This window comes from Hoplias malabaricus, unplaced genomic scaffold, assembly GCF_029633855.1.
Source record: "Hoplias malabaricus isolate fHopMal1 unplaced genomic scaffold, fHopMal1.hap1 scaffold_180, whole genome shotgun sequence".
Lineage (NCBI taxonomy): Eukaryota > Metazoa > Chordata > Actinopteri > Characiformes > Erythrinidae > Hoplias > Hoplias malabaricus.
In genome coordinates, this window is record NW_027100919.1 from 45439 (window position 1) to 66282 (window position 20844).

A 20844-nucleotide genomic window follows, 5' to 3' on the forward strand; every position below is an offset into this window, starting at 1 on the left:
AGCTTCAAAGACTTCACCCGAGGCGAGACGGAGAACATCCCCAACACCTCAGCTCCACCCTCTCTGCCCCGGTCGGACCCCGCTGTCAGGACACCTTTTCTTTTATCTTCTTTATCGCTGTTCTCCAACCTCTCTTCATCGCTTTACACTTACTGTGCTTTAAGACTGATGTATGCAAATGAGCTCACTTTTGATTGGTTGCACTCAAATGCTTAGTCTCTCTCTGTCTCTCTCTCTTTCTCCCTCATCCCAGTCTCTCTTTCTCCTCTCTGCCTCTTTGTCTCTCTCTCTCTCTCTCTCTACCAGTCTCTCTTTCTCCTGTCTGCCTCTTTCTCTCTCTCTCTCTCTCTCATACCAGTCTCTCTTTCTTCTCTCTGCCTCTTTGTCTCTCTCCCTCTCTCATATCCCAGTCACTCTTTCTCCTCTCCGCCTCTCTCTGTCTCTCCCCCTCTCTCCCTCATCCCAGTCTCTCTTTCTGCTCTCCGTCTCTTTGTCTCTCTCTCTCTCTCATTCCAGTCTCTTTCTCCTCTCCACCTCTGTTTCTCTCTCTCGCTCTCCCCCTCATCCCAGTCTCTCTTTCTCCTCTCCACCTCTTTCTCTCTCTCTCTTGGGGTGTCCTCAGATGTGTCCAGCCGGAGTGAGCGCTAGCCCAGACATTTCTGTCCTGTGGGAAGGTGTGGAGCCTCTCTAGCGCCCCTCGGGGGAGCATGGTGGTGGCAGACGAAGAGATAGAGGAGGGTTATTATTCACCAGAGACCGGTTCTCCCTCCGTCTGCTGGGACAGGGTTGCCAGATCCCTCCAGATTGGCCGAGTCTCTCATTAGAGCCTCGCTGTGAGGCACAGAGCCCAGATCAGGAGGCATTACGACAAACCTGGCGTCTGCACAGATTCCAGCTCCAAGACTCTCCCCCGTCCGTCTCCCCCTGACCATGGGGGGGCGCTCTATAAAGGGAGGATTCTGGGGTTTATTGTCAGGCGGGTCATGGATCTGATTAGTGTGAGATACAACAGAGCTTCTGTATGCAACACACACACACACACACACACACACACACACTATGTACGCTTGATGTTGGAACATTGCTGTGAGGATTTGATGGTATGCAGCTTCCACCTAAACAATAGTGTGGCCAGATGCTGATGTTCGGTGATTAATTCTGGAACGCCAACTCATCCCACAAGAATCTCAGGCTGCGGTCTTTACACCCCTCCGGCCCGCGCTGGGCATTTGGCGTGGTGACCTTAGACTCATCTGCAGCTGCTCCACAGTGTCACTCCATACAGCGCTGTTGAAAGCAGGAGAAAAGCAAAGAAAGGACAGAGGCGGAGAGGTTTGTGCAGTTGTTTTTAAATGTATAAATTTGCACAGATATTTTTGTTGTTTAAACAGTTTCTGAAAATATACAACAACATTGAGAGAGAATCAGAGGCGGAAAAATTCAGAGCAGAATCAGAACAAAATCAGAGCAAACTCCTCTCTCCACAAACACCTGAGGGTCAGACGTGGGAATCATGACAAACCAAACGCGACGGGAGGAAGGTGAGGGAGAGGGAACAGCGGGACACTCCTGCCCTCGTGGACACAACGTTCTTCCACCGCGGAGACGCACAGAGGGGCCGAGGGAAACGCAACGTTCGTCCACCTTCAGAGACAGGGGTAGATTCTGTGTGCTGTTTCTTTAACTCTGCGTGTGTGTGTGTGTGTGTATGTGTGTGTTGGTGCTGGGTGTGAACCACAGTGACCTCTTATGAAGGTGATGCAGAAACAGTGAGAACAACCCGCTCTCTTAATCTTCCCTCTCTGTTCTCTCCTCTCCCTCCACCTCTGACATCATCATCACCATCATCATCCTCATCATCCTCATCATCCTCCAAAGAAAATCCAAAATCTCAAACAATATCAAAACAATCTCATTTTTTTTGCATCATACATTGTGGCCTGGTTTTTTTTTTTTTAACATTCTTTTTTTTTTTTTCAAAACATTTCAGACGTCTTGATCCTGTTCGGGAAAAACACAAATTTCAACCAAATTCACGACAGCAAAAAAATGGAAAAATACGGAATGTGAAAAGATTAAACATCAAAGAAATATTCGGAAAATAACCACGTAAGAAAAGCTTTGGCCAAAGAGTGAGCGAGTGAGTGAGACCGTGGGTGAGTGAGTGAGTGAGTGAGTGAGGGAAATGAGGACGTGAGTTAGTGAGTGAGTGAGACCGTGGGTGAGTGAGTGAGTGAAATGAGGGTGTGAGTGAGCGAGTGAAACCATGGGTGAGTGAGTGAGAGAGGGAAATGAGGATGTGAGTGAGCGAGTGAGTGACCGAGTGAAACCGTGGGTGAGTGAGTGAGTGAGGGAAATGAGGGCGTGAGTGAGCGAGTGAGTGAGTGACCGAGTGAGACCGTGGGTGAGTGAGTGAGTGAGTGACTGAGTGAGACCGTGGGTGAGTGAGTGAGTGAGTGAGTGAGGGAAATGAGGGCGTGAGTGAACGAGTGAGTGAGTGACTAAGTGAAACCGTGGGTGAGTGAGTGAGTGAGGGAAATGAGGGTGTGAATGAGTGAGTGAGTGAGTGACCGAGTGAAACCGTGGGTGAGTGAGTGAGGGAAATGAAGGCGTGAGTGAGCGAGTGAGTGACTGAGTGAATCCGTGGGTGAGTCAGTGAGTGAGGGAAATGAGGGCATGAGTGAGCGAGTGAGTGAGTGACTGAGTGAAACCGTGGGTGAGTGAGTGAGTGAGTGAGCGAGTGACACAGTGAGTGAGCGAGCCTCTGAGGGTGTAAATGAGTGTTTGGGGGAGCGAGTGTGAGAATGAATGAGTGAATGAGTGAGTGAGGACTCGTGAGGGAGGGATGTGTTGTGAAGTCGGGGAGGTGGGGGGGAGCCTGTGGGGGCCTCGGCTGTGTTTCCTCACAGAGGACAGAAAGGAAGGTGCTCTTCTCACAAAAAGTCATTTGTTTTTTTTTTTAGTTGATTGTCCGCGGAAAAAAATTAGAAGCGCCGGCGCCCCCTAGCGGAGGCAGGACGTCCCGGCGTAAAGATCAACATACAATCACAGCATATAGCGCCCCCTTGTCCTCGGAGAAGGAGCCGAGTCCGTGGGGCTTTAAGGCCGTGGACCTGCGACAGTGTGTTTACGGTTTACGTGGAATTCATTCGGAAAGAGTCTGCTCCGTGTCCAGGGGGCTGTCCGTGTCCTGGAGACAGTTCTTCCGTACGACGGGGAGGGGGTGAGCCTCGGTGTTGAACACCCAGTCGTCCAGCGGCAGCAGGTCATCGTCCGAAAACAGCAAGTAAAGATATCTACACACACACACACACACACAGAAACACAGGCTCCGTCACACACATCTACACACACCCAAAAACCCCAAAACGAAACCTCAAAAAACCCCAACAACTCGAACATCCAAAAACCCAAAAACTAAAAAACACACCATAGTTTACTTGTTAGCTTTATTTTAACCCTTTTATGTACCCTTTGTGTATTTTTAATCTCCCACAGTGTCCCTATCTTTATTAATCTGAGGTGAGAGATCAATGCTAGCTCTACTGGAACTGGCAGTTATTGTTCTCCTCCAAGCGTGCTGTGACTAGTCTGAAAGGATGTGTTGAAGTTCCTGTGTCTCGGATGATGTTAAGGCTAGCTGTTCCGTAGCTATTCCTGGGCAGGGACTGGGGAGAGCGCTAACACGCTAACACCGTTATCTTCCATTCCATCAAAGCTTGGTGCTAATGGCGCTAAAGCCGATGTGGAATAGACGTGTTAGCTTCACGGTGTGTGTGACTCCTGCTCTATCCAGCAGGGTGTGCTGGAGTACTCACTTGAGCGTTTCGGAGAGGAAGAAGCTCTGCTGCATGTTGTCGTGGCTCACAGTGGAGGCGTAAACGTCTCTGATCCCAGAGTAGCCTCCGTCCACTCGGCAGTGCTTCTCCAGAGCCTGGACGGAGACAAAGGGACAATGCGGTGAGGACAGAGAGGTTGATACAGTGTGGTTCGAACAGAAGACTAAATACACAGATCAGCCATAACATTATGACCACTTCCTTGTTTCTACCGTCACTGTCCAGACAAAAGCACGTTGTACTTCTACACTTAGAGACAGTAGTCTGCCTTTTGCTCTGCATACTTTGTTTGCCCCTTTGCCAAGACCCCCATCTGACCCCCACAGTACAGAGTGCAGTGTGTGTATCAACAAATTTTGATTCCGTTTTTCCCAAAATCTGATTGGCTGAGCTGCGTTCGAAGCTGTTGTAAAATAAACGATACACGTAGATACACCAGAAAAACTGTGACTGTGGTGGTACCCTCCAGGGTACATTTCTGTATCTGCAGTTAGGCCCATTTTAAACTTCTGCATCTGCATCGAACCCTGCGGCATAGCCTGGCGCGCACCTCTCCAGAAATGTAACTATGCGTCACGTTGCCGCAGGCTACAAAGACTGTGATTGGTCAGTAGTTGTATGGACATTGTTTATGTTGAACAAAGGAGGTACAGAACCACGAACTCTTCTCCACACACAGAGACGCAGACAGCAGCAAACTGACGGCGAGAGATTTCCTCAGACATGGTGTGGATGTCAGGGATGAGTAAAGAGGAAAAATACGGACAAAAACCTTGCAAGGAGAAGCGGGACCACACGGGAAAAACATGCCGGCTTTGTGTTTCATCCCTGGCACCCCGTGTAAACTATACCCTGTCCCAGACAACCACCTACTCCCTAAATAGTGCACTTTAAAGATGTATAAGTATAATTCTGCAACACTACTACATTGCATACTACATAGTGTAGAGGAAGATGTTTGAGATTCAGCCCCTAGTGGTGTGGAGGTGTAATTGCAGAGCAGCGTAGACGCCCCGTTTCATCTCCAGGACTTTTATTCTGTCCTTTTATATGACAATGAAAGATCACAAAGATCCCCCTCTCCTTCTGGAGAAGACAATGTAATGAACCTTTAGGGAACACAACAGGACTTTAACACCACTGCTGTACCTTTAAAGATGCACTATACTGTGTGTACCTCTACCACGGCGCTGGCTAATCACCCTCTCTCCCGCCTGACAGCTAACACGACTGTCTGAGTGTGAGTGAGTGGATCTTATTTTAAATCATTCAGGTGCTAGAATAGCCTCAGGTCCCTGAGCCACTACCTGAGGACGGAGGACGGCTCATAATGAATGAACGATAGCTTTTTAGCATTACTTTCATTTGCATAACTCTAGCCATCTCCCCTCTGGCTTTAACTCTCCATCTCGGCTCGATAAATCAGCCGCTGTGGATTCATAACAATCGCTAAAGCCTGGGAGCGCTGTCCCGGACTGTGGTGACGGAGGCGCAGCAGGGTTGATGGATGATGGAGGAAAGCGCTGACGTAGCGGAGGGAGTGGCTGTTCGCCGGAACAAAGGCGGACGTCTACGCCGTGATTAGGACTCGCCCCTGAGCTCCTCGGGAAAATGAAGGTGACAAATCTATTTCAGTTCCACTCCAGCTTATAATCAACGTGTCACTCCGTCTGAGAGCGTTAATACCCCTCCTCCTGGACCCAGCGCAGAGACCCAGAGCCTAACCTCTACACCCTCCAACCCTGTCCCTCAGGCAGTGTCCACAGAGATGTGGCTAAGAATAAGCTCTGAGGAGATTCTGTTGTTTTGACCCTCAGCATACTTCCTTTCTACCACATCTCCCCAGAGCCTGGCTAGTGGCAGCTGTGGCCTGGTGGTTAGGGAACTGGAGCCGGCAGGTTCCGGGCGCCGTGGCTAGGGCTGCCCACAGCTCTTGGCATGTGTGCTCACTGCCCCCTAGTGTTCAGTAGTGTGTATAAATGTGTGTTTCACTGCACGGATTGGGTTAAATGCAGAGAACAAATTCCTCAGTGTGCAGCACAGAGGCCAATAAAGTGATACTGATACTGATTCTAATTCTAGAGGAAATGTTGCAGTAGGGGGCGCTCTATAAAAGATGGCTGAGATGACGGCAATGGAGGGTTGTTCTGGTCCTTGTACCCGTGCCCTTCGTCCTTCCACTAACCCAATCCATCTGTGTAGCGGCAAGGTTACAACCATGGCTCAAAGAATCGGGAACTGAACTGGTTCAAGATCCAGAACCGAGTTTATTTAGTAACACTTAATGTGAAAAAAGCTTAACGTGGATTATTGTAATAAACCATCAACGTAAAAAAAAGCTATGTCAATTGCTACTGATAATAATTGCTCAGTCACAGGTTCATTGTTTCAGCAGCTGACAATAGTAATTGCGAGAAGTTTGGTGTTGTTAGATTGTTGTTTTTATAAGCCACATTAAGTCATAAGAAAAATAACAACATCTTGAAGTCAGGCTGAGGTTGTGTTTGTGCAGTAAGCTCCCCTCACCTCCACGGCCTCCCAGCCCCACTCTCTGTACTTGGGGTCGTGGGTCAGTCTCCACATGTACATGTAGCTCTCGATGACCTCTGGCCTGAGGATGTAGTAGCGGTCACTCAGTCGCGTGGCTGTGGCTTCTGTGCCACCGTCGAAGCGGAACGCCTCGGGCCCCAGTTTAGTGGCTGTCAAAACAGAACAGAACACAGAAGAACACATGAGTCAGAGTCTCAGACTGACCCTGAGACCGGACGCCCCTGCCTCAGTGGTCTGGGGCTGTCACACGCTGGGAAGTCGCGGGTCAAGCTTCGTGCGTTCTGCTGAAGGCTGGGGTCATGATGTGGGGGCAAGGGTCTGAGGAGCAGAGACAGAGCCGCTCCTGTGTCCCACTGTCTCAGCGAGAGACAAGGACACTTAGCATGTGTCTCCATGAAAAAGTCCAGTGGATTAGTCCAGGATCTAATTTCTGTTTTAGTTCCAGTTTGAATATGACTGTGTGAATATGATGACTGTATGTTATATGATGAATGGATAAATATAATGACCAAATATCAGATCTCTATAATGCTAATTTGATGTGATGAATGTGTGAGTATGATATCTGAGTGAATATGATGACTATCATATATAATGAATGGATGAATACAATGACCTCGCCTGACATCACAGATCTCAGATGTCTATGAATGGTATGTTCATGGAATGTTGATGTAATGACTGTGTGAATATGATGAGTGTGTGAATATGATGACTGTATGATATATGATGAACGGATGAATATAACACCCAAATATCTGATCTCTATAACCCAAACTTGATGTGATGAATATGTGAATATGATGAGTGTGTGAATATGATGACTGTATGATATATGATGAATGGATGAATATAACACCCAAATATCTGATCTCTATAACCCAAACTTGATGTGATGACTGTGTGAATATGATGAGTGTGTGAATATGATGACTGTATGATATATGATGAACGGATGAATATAACACCCAAATATCTGAGCTCTATAACCCAAACTTGATGTGATTAATGTGTGAATATGATGACTGTGTGAATCTGATGACTGTGTGAATGTGATGACTGTGTGAATATGGTGACTGTATGATATATGATGAATGGATGAATATAACACTCAAATATCTGATCTCTATAATGCAAACTTGATGTGATGAATGTGTGAGGATGATGACTGTGTGCATATTATGATTCTATGATATACAATGAATGGATGAATATAATGACCAAGTCTCTGATCTCTGATCTCAGATCTCTATTAATGGTATGTTCATGGAATCTTGATGTGATGAATATGTGAGTATGATGACTGTGTGAATATTATGATTCTATGATATACGATGAATGGATGAATATAATGACCAAGTCTCTGATCTCTGATCTCTATAAATGTTATATTTATGGAAGCTCCAGAGACTTCAGAGACTCAGAGCTTGACATGAGAACATCTGTGTTTTGATGTTTATACAGATGTTAATGTACACTCTGCACGGCTCCATCTGAGCCAGAGCTTCAGAGATAAACCTTCTGTTTTTCATTGTAATGTGGAGCTATATATGAATTTATTTGGTGTGTTTTAGTGCAGGTTTGTCCCCTGCGTCCTCGTCCCGTGGCAATAAAAGCCACATCAGGAGTTGTGTCCAGCTCTGTGGTTGTTGTGATGCTCCAGGACGATGTGGAGTTGTTAACAGCGGCTCCACAAACACTCCCCGAGGAACACTTCCACCACCAGCTATATACAGAGCTAAATCTCCAACACTCTTTCCTCCAAACGCCTCGGATCCACAGCTGTGCTCCGATCCGGAACGGCGGAGGATGAGGACGGAGAGCTGCAGCGGAATTAAAGAAAAGCAAGGTGCCTTTTGGGTTTGAGACCGCGAGCGCTTCCAGTATGTTTCAGTAAGAATGTTAAACCCAGCCAAAATGAGGACACTCTGTTCCAAAGTCTCCTGCGGCCTCAGGAAAACAGTCCCCTGAAGACCCCTCCTGAGGAGCTTCACCAAAATAAACATCAACGAACAATCCATCCATTTCAGAGATCAAGAATAACGTTCCTCAAAGAACTCCTCCAGGACGCGATAAACAACAGACGAACAGTGTTTCATCCTCTGACCACAGAGAGTGGTTTTAAAGCAGTGTTGAGGTATTTTATGGAGTTATTACAGATAACACAACAGTTAAGAGCAAATATATTCAAACAACAAACATGTTCAGAAGGAGGGCATTAAATTAAAGTTTAAAATGAATTCAAACTGTGTTTAAAGTGTTTAAAATTTAAAGTAGGTTTAGAATTTACTCGTCCCTGATCTCTGGGAGGTGAGATATGTGTGAGATGAAAGTGAGATTAATTTGAGATGAGCATGGGATGGAGGTGAGATTTATGTGAGACAAATGGGAGATTAATCTGAGATGAGTATGGAATTGAGGTGAGATATATGTGAGATGAAGGTGAGATTAATGTGAGATGAGCACGGAACAGAGGTGAGATATATGTGAGGTGAAGGTTAGATGGAAGTGACGTGTGTGAGATAAACATGAGACGGAAATGAGATTCACCTGATATATATATATATATATATATATATATATATATATATATATATATATATATATATATACAATGAAAACTGACACTTGTATAAATATGTTTATAAGTTACAAAACAATCAATTATAGCTCATAAGAGCCTTATAACTGAGGTTTTACTAGAGTTTACATAGAGTTATAACTGCACTTATAAACACTTAGAAATATGGGCTTACAGACTAATTAAGTCAAATATTGACTGCCGTGAGAGTGGACATTTTATGTGAATTTTACTAAATTATATTATATATTTTCACTAGATTCACATTTAGTGAAGGGTGGCTAAGATCACAGGAGACACAAGTGAGAAGTGTAAGGTTCAGGTTGTGCGAGCTGAGCTGTTAGGAGCCGTACGGGGCGTGTGGTTTGTGGATCGAAGGCTTGGTGAGATTCTAATTTGCTCCGCTGAACAGATTGGAGTTGATGAGCTGTTCCGTGAGCCGGAGTTTGGAGCGAGGCAGCGTTACTGCAGCTCGGCCACAGGGAGATAATAAAGAATATTTCAGGATGCAGAGCGGCTGCTGCAGTTAACGTTTACAGCCAGCTGCTCACCAGCCTCAGCAAAAACTCGCCTCAACACACTACACACTTCACAGCCGCCTCCAACTCACTGCAGCTCAGTGAAAGAGCTCCCGCTCGAGTGTAAAGCCGTGTTTTAATCCAGACTTCAAACTAAATGTATCTAATAATGTGTTTAAATGCTAGGCTATTTAGCATTATCAATAATAATAATATTTCTACGTGCCTTTCTATGTGTCCTAGGACAATAAACAAACAAAATAAACAGTAATAAATAAATCCAACAATAAAATATCCATGACATTTTTAGAAAAGTTACATAAATAATTCTACTGATATAATTTAATAAAATTCACATAAAATGTCCACTCTCACGGCAGTCAATATTTGACTTAATTAGTCTGTAAGCCCATATTTCTAAGTGTTTATAAGTGCAGTTATAACTCTATGTAAACTCTAGTAAAACCTCAGTTATAAGGCTCTTATGAGCTATAATTGATTGTTTTGTAACTTATAGTTACATCAGTTTTCATTGTAATGTCATTTCAGTGGAAATTAACCTGTGCCTAATTATAAAGCACCTATAACACATAATAAGGATATTAAACACATTATAAATGTTTAAAAGACCATCACTGAGTATTTCAAGTAAAGTTATTCCCCATTTTTATTGATAATAAGTAATAATGTAAAACATAAATTATGGTTTCTATAATAATTCAACAGGTGAGTGTCATTGCGTGTGTGGGACACACCTAAGCGGACAGGTGAGTGTCGTTGTGTGTGCGAGGGACACACCTAAGCGGACAGGTGAGTGTCGTTGTGTGTGCGAGGGACACACCTGAGTGGACAGGTGAGTGTCGTTGTGTGTGCGAGGGACACACCTGAGCGGACAGGTGAGTGTTGTTGTGTGTGCGAGGGACACACCTGAGCGGACAGGTGAGTGTCATTGCGTGTGTGAGGGACACATCTGAGCGGACAGGTGAGTGGGTGTTGTGTGTGAGAGGGACACATCTGAGCGGACAGGTGAGTGTCGTTGTGTGTGTGTGTGCGAGGGACACACCTGAGCGGACAGTTGAGTGTTGTTGTGTGTGTGAGGGACACACCTGAGCGGACAAGTGAGTGTCATTGCGTGTGTGAGGGACACATCTGAGCGGACAGGTGAGTGGGTGTTGTGTGTGAGAGGGACACACTTGAGCGGATAGGTGAGTGTCATTGTGTGTGTGTGCAAGGGACACACCTGAGCGGACAGGTGAGTGTCGTTGTGTGTGTGTATGTGAGGGACACACCTGAGCGGCTGTAAGACTCGTGGCAGGTGTGTGTGATCTCGGCTGCGAGGTCGAGGTAGTGCTGCCTCTTCTCTGGAGCATCATCCGCCCCAATGCCAACCATCCCTCCCGAGAAACAGGCCAGGTGACCCATCTTATGGTCCAGAACCCCACCTCTCCACTCGGCCACGTAGGTGAGTCCCCCCGGGGACTTCTGCACCAGGTTGGTCTCGATGGCCTGGACAGAACGAGAAGGAGAAAGTTAAGTAGTAAATAATCCATTGCATAAAGGAGGGAAGTGTATAGCAGAGCTGAACCTGAAGGGGGCGCTGTAGAGACAGAACTGAAAATGTGTCCCAAATGGCTCCTTATTTCTCTCTACTGATTTCGGACACTAATTCATGTGGATTTTTACCAACTATCGCAATGCATTATGGGTATCTGCTGTCCTCAGTGTATTGTGGGATTGTTTTAGTGCACTTAGGATTGTCCACTACATAGTGAGTAGGGAACAGTTGCAGACCCAGTGAACACAAGGTAAGATTTGGTATTTTGCTGGGCTCCCCCTACAGTTGCAGAATGTAATGAAATCAAGGGGTTGGGATATTTGTGTTTTCCTACCCTCCTCCAAAATATACATAGTGCAGTTTCTGCAGTGTTGAGCCAAGAGAAACAACAACAGGGGCTCTAATCTCCCTATTACTGCTCAGTGGAGCTCACGTTTTTATGGCACGTATTCTATCACGTGTTGGTTTATTTTGTTTATACTTCCATTAAATTAAAACACTGAGCTGAATGTAAGGGCCCTAGAGCAGCTGCACATGAGCCTAAGGTCACCATGCTCAAAGCCAGGTGTTGGTCAGAAGGGTGTACAATCGTGTGTTATGGCCTGGTCCTCGTGTTTGAAACGAAGATCTGATCACGCGAGAGAAGAGCTGAATTACACTCAGAGCGTGAGAGCGCACGAGTGACAAAAATGCTTCTAAACGCAGCTTCGTTCTCAAACAGCAAACAAACCGAGTTTACAAGGATTCTCGGTCTCTATCTGCACACAGCTCTTAGAGCGTAAACTCTTATCTCCTGCGTCTGTGAGCGCGCAGCAAATGAGAAGAGCGGCGCTCGGGGTGGGTACGCGTATGTGTGAAATGATTTATTCTCGGAATAATGCGAGGGGCTGCTCCCCGGAGATCTGGAGTCAAGCCTCATTGAGATTCCATCGGGTTTTCCGTAGCGGGAGACTCATGAATCCTCTGAAAAACAAAAGGAAAGATGGAGTAAAGACGGGGAATGAAAACAGCAGATAGTGGAGTTGTTTTCCTGCGTCTCTGCTGCGTCTCCTGAACGTCCTCGTCCTCTTTGTGTCTTCATCCTTTTCTTCACAAACAGCAGTGACTCAGCATTCCGCTTTTATCCATTATTCCGCACGCTCCCCCCCACATCTTTTACCGACTCCTAAGGAGACTGGTCCCTCTCCTCAGCAGATCCGGCCCAGTCCCAGACTGACGTCTTCACAGCGCTGAGGCGAGGACACGCAGACTAGGCCCAAACACCCGCACCGCACTGAGGCCACATCGCCCCACACTTTCATCTGCTCAGAGACCACTGTATACATGTTGTTTTCACACTGGGGACTCCGGAAGATGTGGGACCATTAACAACCGCGTGAGTCCTGGGGGACAGTCCTTAAAGCTTCATTATGGGTTCGGTTCAAAGGTCTAAAGTGGGAGGAGCCATTCTGAGAAATGCTGAAATTGGGGGAGGGGCTAACATTGCACCAGAGAAACGCCCACACGGCAAGCAGATCAATGTGGTGCGGCCAGCGGGCGGAAACGCTGGCCTGCTCATTTGCATACAGAAACACGGCGCTGTACTTCTATAGGGAGATGCAGAACTGACCCCAGCAAACACGTGATTCTGAGAGTTTCATATAAAAGCAGCTGGTTTTGTTTTATTTTTATCCCCTGCCTCATTAAAACACTGAGCTGGGTTTAAAGAAGGTTGGATTGTGATTGGATAGAGGCTCGTTTGCATATTGCAGCACTAAGGCCTGTGGGCAACGTGCATAATGTAGAGATAAGACCGGACGCATGAGACTCGTCGCATCCTCAACGTTCTGTTTAAGGGATTAGGAACTGAGCCGAGCTGTAGTTTGACGCTGGTCAACATAATGAAACCTCCCTGATGCTTTAAAGAGAGTCCTCTATGAATTTAATTACGGTCTCGGAGGCCCCTCGGCCCCTCGGCGAAAACAGAGTCTAATTACCTAGCGCTTCATGCTAATTACACTGTGAAATCACAGGGAGACGTGCTAATGCTCACTCTGCGTCTCTTTAAGGTTTCTACGAGAGCAGGTGTCTCCCCGAGCGTTTAATCCACTCCGACACGCCACCATCCTCCACTCCTGCAGGTCTGCCGTCTGGTTACCATGGATACCTGCATCCAACACAGCTGGGCTGGTCCTCAGAGTGTGTTCTTACGTTCTCGTGTTCTCTCTCGACGTCATCTTCCACTGCCGAAGTTACGTTCCGATACTCAACAACACAAACGCAGAGAACGGTGTGTGTGTGTGTGTGTGTGTACGTGTGTGTATGTGTGTGTGGATACCTCCAGAGCGCTGTAGTACATGCGCTTGGCCTCCTGGTCCGTTTTGTCCGACATCAGGAAAGATTTGATCAGATACTCGTAGAAACTGTCTCCCAAACCTCCCAGAGACACGTGATCTAACGCAGGACAGAGAGGAGTCCGTAACAAACCAAAAAACAAACAAACAAACACTGCCTTACGATATGATCTTAATAACAATTATTTAAAACTTAACAATGGTTATCTTCACACAAAGAGAAACATGTATCTCCATGATTTTTAGTTTAGCAGCTGTCCTTTATTTCCATGAGGAATGGACCAATAGAAATGCTCCAAAATGCCTCAGAATGAAATATTTTTTGCATTTTCTTTGAAAGTTAAGAAGGTGTATCCTTCTCCTGTAAAGTTACTATTTTTGAGATACATGCTTTAATTGAGACATATAACAATATAACAATTTTATATTTATAGAGTTAATAATTATTTGCCAGAATTTGAAATTCAGATTATTGTCATATTTTTCCTGAGTGAGTCAGTATTCAATGTCCACTCTGAGTGATTCAGTATTCTATGTCAATTCTGTATAATCCAGTATTCAATGTCCACTTTGAGTGATTCAGTATTCAATGTCCACTCTGAGTGATTCAGTATTCGGTGTCAACTCTGAGTGATTCAGTATTCAGTGTCCACCCTGAGTGATTCAGTATTCAGTGTCCACCCTGAGTAATTCAGTATTCTGTGTCAATTCTGTATAATCCAGTATTCAATGTCCATTTTGAGTGATTCAGTATTCGGTGTCAACTCTGAATAATCCAGTATTCAGTGTCCACTCTGCGTGATTCAGTATTCAGTGTCCACCCTGAGTGATTCAGTATTCGGTGTCCACCCTGAGTGATTCAGTATTCGGTGTCCACTCTGAGTGATTCAGTATTCAGTGTCCACCCTGAGTGATTCAGTATTCAGTGTCCACTGAGTGATTCAGTATTCAGTGTCCACCCTGAGTGATTCAGTATTCAGTGTCCACCCTGAGTGATTCAGTATTCAGTGTCCACTGAGTGATTCAGTATTTGGTGTCAACTCTGAATAATTCACTATTCAATGTCCACTCTGAGTGATTCTGTGTGTACTATTCAGGCCAGATGGCGGTTAATATCAAGTGTCTTTCACTACCTAGTCCAACCTAGCAACAGTAACTAAGAGGGGATTCTTTGTGGGTGGAGCCTAATAATCAAGTGTTGGACACTTACGCTGGACCCAGTTGCCACTGACTGGACTCAGGAAATTGGGATAAAGTCCGTGAGGCTTCTCGATTTTGTCCAGTAACTTTCGGATATTCATCACCTAGAAATGACCAGAGGAAACCGGAATTATGGACAGCTGTTAGGAATAGGAGCGTCCAGATGTTTAACAGTGCCCCCCCCCACACTTTACAGCAGTTATACATTTTATTATTCAGAATAATTAACAGCTCACGCCGAAACCTCTGAAAACATCTCCCAGAATTGGGAATATCAGACCTTTTCTGTGTAGATAGGATTCCCAGAGAGCTCGGAGAGGTGGATGAATTCCAGGTGCAGCGTTCCGAACTCGGCAAGGATGCTGCTCCCGGCCGAGGCCCAGCCCCAGCTCCAGCTCGTGCCACTGCAACAGAGGGCACAGAGGCAATGTGAGGGACCATTGCCCAGGCCACCATCACCACGGCAACCATGCCAGGTACTGAGCACGATCGCCACAGCAACCAGCAGGTACTAGGTAGCGTGGCCATGACAACCGCATCATCCCAGTGACCAACAGATATCAGCCACAGGACCCAGAACCACAAACACTACACAATACACTCTGTTACAGGAGACTGGACCGGACCAGGATTCATACAGAACTTATTATTGATCTAACAGTGCAAGAGTGGGCACTGGTTCATTCTGACTCCCACATCTATATCAGTGTTATCAGTGAAAACATTTGTGGAAGAATGGAGAGGGAAACGGAGAGGGGCAGAGCATTTGGAGAGGGATGAGGAAGAAGAGGAGGGAGACTGTGTGTGTTACCGTGGAGATGGTGCTCACCTGCCCAGGTTAATGACTCCGCGAGGGATGCCCGTGGGAGTGTTGAATGCAGGCAACAACTTCTCACCCAGATCCAACACCTTCTGCTTAAACATCTGAGAGAGCGAGAGAGAGAGAGAGAGAGAGTAAAAAATGTGTAAACACACGTTGTTCAGTTCACACACACAAAGCACCAACAAACAATTCTTCTATAAAACAAGACTGTTCATTGACTCTGATTTGTATCTCAGTGACACAGGACTTGACTCTGATTTGTATCTCAGTGACACAGGACTTGACTCTGATTCATATCCCAGTGACTCAGGACCTGACTCGGATTTGTATCTCAGTGACACAGGACTTGACTCTGATTCATATCCCAGTGACTCAGGACCTGACTCGGATTTGTATCTAAGTGACACAGGACTTGACTCGGATTCATATCCCACTGACTCAGGACTTGACTCAGATTCATATCCCAGTGACTCAGGACCTGACTCAAATTTGTATCTCAGTGACTCAGGACTTGACTCGGATTCATATCCCAGTGACTCAGGACTTGCCTCAGATTCATATACCAGTGACTCAGGACTTGACTAGGATTTGTATCCCAGTGACTCAGGACTTGACTCAGATTCATATCCCAGTGACTCAGGACTTGACACGGATTGGTATCCCAGTGACTCAGGACTTGACTCGGATTCATATCCCAGTGACTCATGACTTGACTCGGATTCATATCCCAGTGACTCAGGACTTGAGACGGATTTGTATTCCAGTGACAAAGGACTTGACTCAGATTCATATCCCAGTGACTCAGGACTTGACACGGATTGGTATCCCAGTGACTCAGGACTTGACTCGGATTCATATCCCAGTGACTCATGACTTGACTCGGATTCATATCCCAGTGACTCAGGACTTGAGACGGATTTGTATTCCAGTGACAAAGGACTTGACTCAGATTCATATCCCAGTGACTCAGGACTTGACACAGATTCGTAGTTAAAGGCCGTAAGGAGTTTACAACCTTGGGATTAAAAGCTTTTATATCCGTCACATAAACTCTCAGCAGCTCAACAACATCTACAAGGCTCCTGTAAACACCTGGAGTTAAACACACACACACACACACACACACACACACACACACACAATGTATACTCAGCGCCCGACTACAATATTACCACTGAACGGCAACAACGTCCCTTTCAAAAGCAGATTACCCATAAAGCCTTGCAGATTATCCATAAAGCTGCACATCTTTGACTGGGAGTGTATCAGTTGGGGGTAATTTCCTCTAACTGCACCTCCTCTCCACACACACATTTTTCTGCAGAAGCACAATGAACCATAAGCTGGTATTAGAGGGGCTGGCTCAGACAGCCTCAGCTTCTGAACGGAGACACAAGGTCAGGCACATTTTGCTTCACACATGATACACAGCGCCACCTTAAAGAGATGGGGTTTCACATACAGCGCCGCCTTAAAAAGACAGGGCTTCACTCGCAGTGACACCTTAAAGAGACAGGGTTTCACACACAGCGCCTCCTTAAAGAGACAGGGTTTCACACACAGCGCCTCCTTAAAGAGACATGGTTTCACTCACAGTGCTATCTACTTAAGCCTCGTAACTCGATTCTGGTTCATAGCCCAGTAACTCGACTGTGATTCTTAGCCCATTAACACGGCTAAGATTCATAGCCAAGTAACTCGACTTGAATTCATAGCCCAGTAAATTCACTCTGATTCATAGCCCAGTAACTTGACTCTATTTTGTAGCCCAGTAACCCAACTGATTCAAAGCCCAGTAACCTGACTCTGATTCATAGCCCAGTAACCCGACTGATTCGTAGCCCAGTAAACCGTCTCTGATTCGTAGCCCAGCAACCCGACTCTGATTTATAGCCCAGTGACCCGACTCTGATTCGTAGCCCAGTAACTCAACTAAGATTCGTAGCCCAGTAACCTGACTGATTCATAGCCCAGTAACCCGACTCTGATTCATAGCCCAGTAACTCAACTAAGATTCGTAGCCCAGTAACCTGACTGATTCGTAGCCCAGTAACCCGACTCTGATTCATAGCCTAGTAACTCAACTAAGATTCGTAGCCCAGTAACCCGACTCTGATTCACAGCCCAGTAACCAGACTCTGATTCGTAGCCCAGTAACCCGACTCTGATTCATAGCCCAGTAACCAGACTCTGATTCGTAGCCCAGTAACCCGACTCTGATTCATAGCCTAGTAGCTCAACTAAGATTCGTAGCCCAGTAACTTGACTCTGATTCGTAGCCCAGTAACTCGACATATCCCAATAACTTGTGAATTGACTCATGACCCCAGCGTGGTGCTGAGTATCAGAGGAGCTTGATGTGTTGTGAGCCGCCCACATTTGGTGTTAATTGATGATGTGTTGTCTCAGGTTGAGTCTGGATCTCGACTCAGCCACAGTCCCACCTTAAATGGGCCAGAGGTCAAGGATGTTGTGGAACAACGTCCAGCCACACAACACTGGTCAGTGCCGTAACTGAGCAGTTGGAGCCAAACACGAGACGGATTTAACATAAATGTGTCTGCAATGTGGGCAAAAACTTGATTCTGATTCATATCTTATATCTCAGTGACTCATGAATCGACTCTGACTCAGGAGCCTGGTGTGGTGCTGAATGTCAGAGAAGCCTGATGTGCTGTGAGCTGTTTTTAGCGTCCAGAGCTAACCATGCAGAGACGTTCCTCTGTTAAAGAGGAGGGGTTGGGAGGAAGGTGGTGCTGTCTCCGTGTCTGAAGCTCTGTTCCTGGGCTGATCTGGGGGAGGCTTTTATGGTGGGATATTTTTGGAGGTGATGTAGCGCTAGTAAACAGAAGGAAGGTTATCTACGCTAGCGCACAGCTCTGTCGCAGGAGGAGAGCCGTCCCTGCGCTGGCTGGCTGCCGGAGACTGATCCTCTGTGACAGCAGACAGCTCTCACATTTCACTTTCAATTTACGTCCTTCAGAGGACGCAGGGCTGCGAGAAGAAGAGGATTCTCTCACTCTGGCTCATAGACGTCGCAATCTCACGGCGTGTGATATTCCTTCTCTACGAGACATTCTTCACGGTTCTCTTGTTATTTGCGGAGTGGATGCACAGAGCGGAGAACCCAAAACATCTGCTCATGGTTCTACCTGGTTTAATTTGAACACTCCGTGGACATGATCTGAGAAGTGACACATGTCTGAGAGGGTGAAGAGAACCAACACAGAAGCTCAGAAGCTCAGCACGCTTGGAGGAGAGCCCTTAGAGTCATGGCGCTGAGGAGGTGGTTGACTGTATACAGCTGTGAAAAGGCTGGATATTCAGCTCACCCCGTGATAACAGAGTGCACAGCTAGAGGGTCTCTGCAACATCTAGGGGCAGAACCGACCCCTGCTCAGGCTGAGTGTGTGTGTGTGTGTGTGTGTGAGAGAGAGAGAGAGAGAGAGAGAGAGTGGGTCACTTGGGGTCAGCAGTAATGGAAACAGCTTTCAGTCGACTCTCCACACTCTCTGAGACTTGACCAGCTCAGTGCAGCTGAGTCACCGGTCAGAGCCGATTTAAAGAACTCATCTTCCATCGCTCACCTGGACTCAGCCCTGTCTCCACTGGGGTTACGACTGAGAAACGGCTCAAAAGTTCTTAACACGGTCCCAACACACTTGGAGGAGAACACAGCCCAGTTCACACACTTCCTGTCCCGGATGGCACAGGATTAAAGTTGATCAAATTAAAGTTGATGTTAATGTTAAACCACACACACACACACACACACACACAAACAGACAGCCGTACTCATCTCCCTGTGGATGCCCTCAATCAGCCGAGACATGTTCAGAGCCTGAGCCGAAACCTAACATCGCTAACCAGGAATCACACACCTCCTCCACTCCGATTAGCATCATGCTAACCACGTGCTAAGCCCTGGGTCCGACTCAAACGGACTCCGTTATGAGTTTCCTGACAAACCGGGGCCAACGCTGATCCGAGATCCGGCGCCAAACATGCGGCACATCAGAGAGACGGCGGCGCTCCGATCACACACTCCGCAGATCAGTCAGATACCAGCACAAGATTAATTAAACATCTGTTTACTTAACACACACACACACACACACACACACACACACACACACACACCATCTATCCTTCTCTCTCCCTTCCTCCCTCCCTCCCTCTCTCTCTCTCTCTCTCTCTCTCTCTCTCTCTCTGAGGTAGTTAGCACAGTGACGCTAACACTAGGCTAAATGAAGCTCTGCGGAGGCCCAGCCTTCAGGAGAGATGATGATGAAGATGATGATGATTGACAGCTGTCAGTCACAGTGACGGATGGAAGGCAGATGACAGACAGCTATTCTCCTGGTGATAATTTATGCAAATGCATGCGCTAATGTGATACAGCTCCAGTCGGAACAGAGTAATGAGCAACAGCAGTAGATAAGGAAGGTATTTCTGTGGATAAACGTTAACGGAAACCAGAAAAAACGGTGTGTAACGTGTGGATACTTCCAGCCATTGATTTTATGCTGTGGCCGAACCCTATGTTTAATTACATGCTTAAAGTAATATTTTTACCTTTAAATGACCTTCTTTTTATCTTCAAAAACATTGTGATGCTCCACTAAGCTCTAACACGGAGAACAGAGTCTCTGTCTTTGCTACTCTGAGCTCAGCACTGCAGAAACTGCACTATGTAAACATGAAGATGTCGTAACCTTTGGAATAAAGCTCTGCGCAGAAGCACAATTTCCTCAGGATACTGGTAACGTTTTGTTGCCCTCATGAATATTAATGAGGGATGCGATTAAAGGAGATGGCAGGTTATTTCCTGAAGTGCTTAAGTATGAGTGGAGACACCCTGGGACTCGAGCTGGAGCAGGATGCTCTGTTTATGACAGACTCTACCAAACTTTACCCCCCACCCCTCCAGGCAACAGCAGGTTTTGGAAACCATGACAACGGCGGCGGTAACGTTAAGCACTGTTCACTCATCGTACATTTCCTCCTACATTTCCTGCGTGTTTACATTTTCAGACTCTGAGGAATGATCGTGTGTCCTTTATGAGGCAGGGCACATGAAATGTTGCATGAGACATCACAGAGGTCACATTTCATGCCCTTGTTGGAGACACAAGACTTTCCCCATGAGTCTAAATCAACCTTAGGGTCCTAGTAAAGAAGAAAGATGTGTGTGACCCACATTAGAATTCACGGCCTGCAGGAACAAGCCACAACATCATTCTGAGGGGGCGGGGCTACTGTGTGAACCTTGATGGGCGCTCTAGGACAGAACATGTATAAAAATACAGATAGAGGGGAGTGTGTGTCTGTCTGTGTGTGTGTGTGTGTGTGTGTGTGTGTGTGTGTGTGTGTGTGTGTGTGATTAAGGCCCTCTCAGCTGCTGCTCTCTGTAGGACCCCTGATCAAGACCCCTGCTAATAATTA

At 46.4% G+C, this 20844-nt stretch overlaps 1 protein-coding gene across 2 annotated transcripts in view; it reads right to left on the bottom strand.

The window, feature by feature from the left end:
• Positions 1–1341: 1341 nt before the first annotated feature.
• LOC136682376 (mannosyl-oligosaccharide 1,2-alpha-mannosidase IA-like) overlaps positions 1342–20844 on the bottom strand; it is a 35880-nt gene continuing 16377 nt past the window's right edge. The window contains exons 3-10 of one of the 2 annotated variants that reach the window (XM_066658855.1): positions 15406–15500; positions 14857–14980; positions 14587–14680; positions 13361–13476; positions 10778–10994; positions 6366–6538; positions 3819–3934; positions 1342–3296 (exon numbers count right to left, since the gene is read on the bottom strand). In XM_066658855.1, coding sequence (XP_066514952.1) covers positions 3146–3296; positions 3819–3934; positions 6366–6538; positions 10778–10994; positions 13361–13476; positions 14587–14680; positions 14857–14980; positions 15406–15500 — 1086 coding nt within the window. In that variant the 3' untranslated portion in view covers positions 1342–3145. Of the gene's footprint in view, positions 3297–3818; positions 3935–6365; positions 6539–10777; positions 10995–13360; positions 13477–14586; positions 14681–14856; positions 14984–15405; positions 15501–20844 lie in introns of both variants that reach the window. The other variant, XM_066658854.1, reaches the window with a different exon arrangement.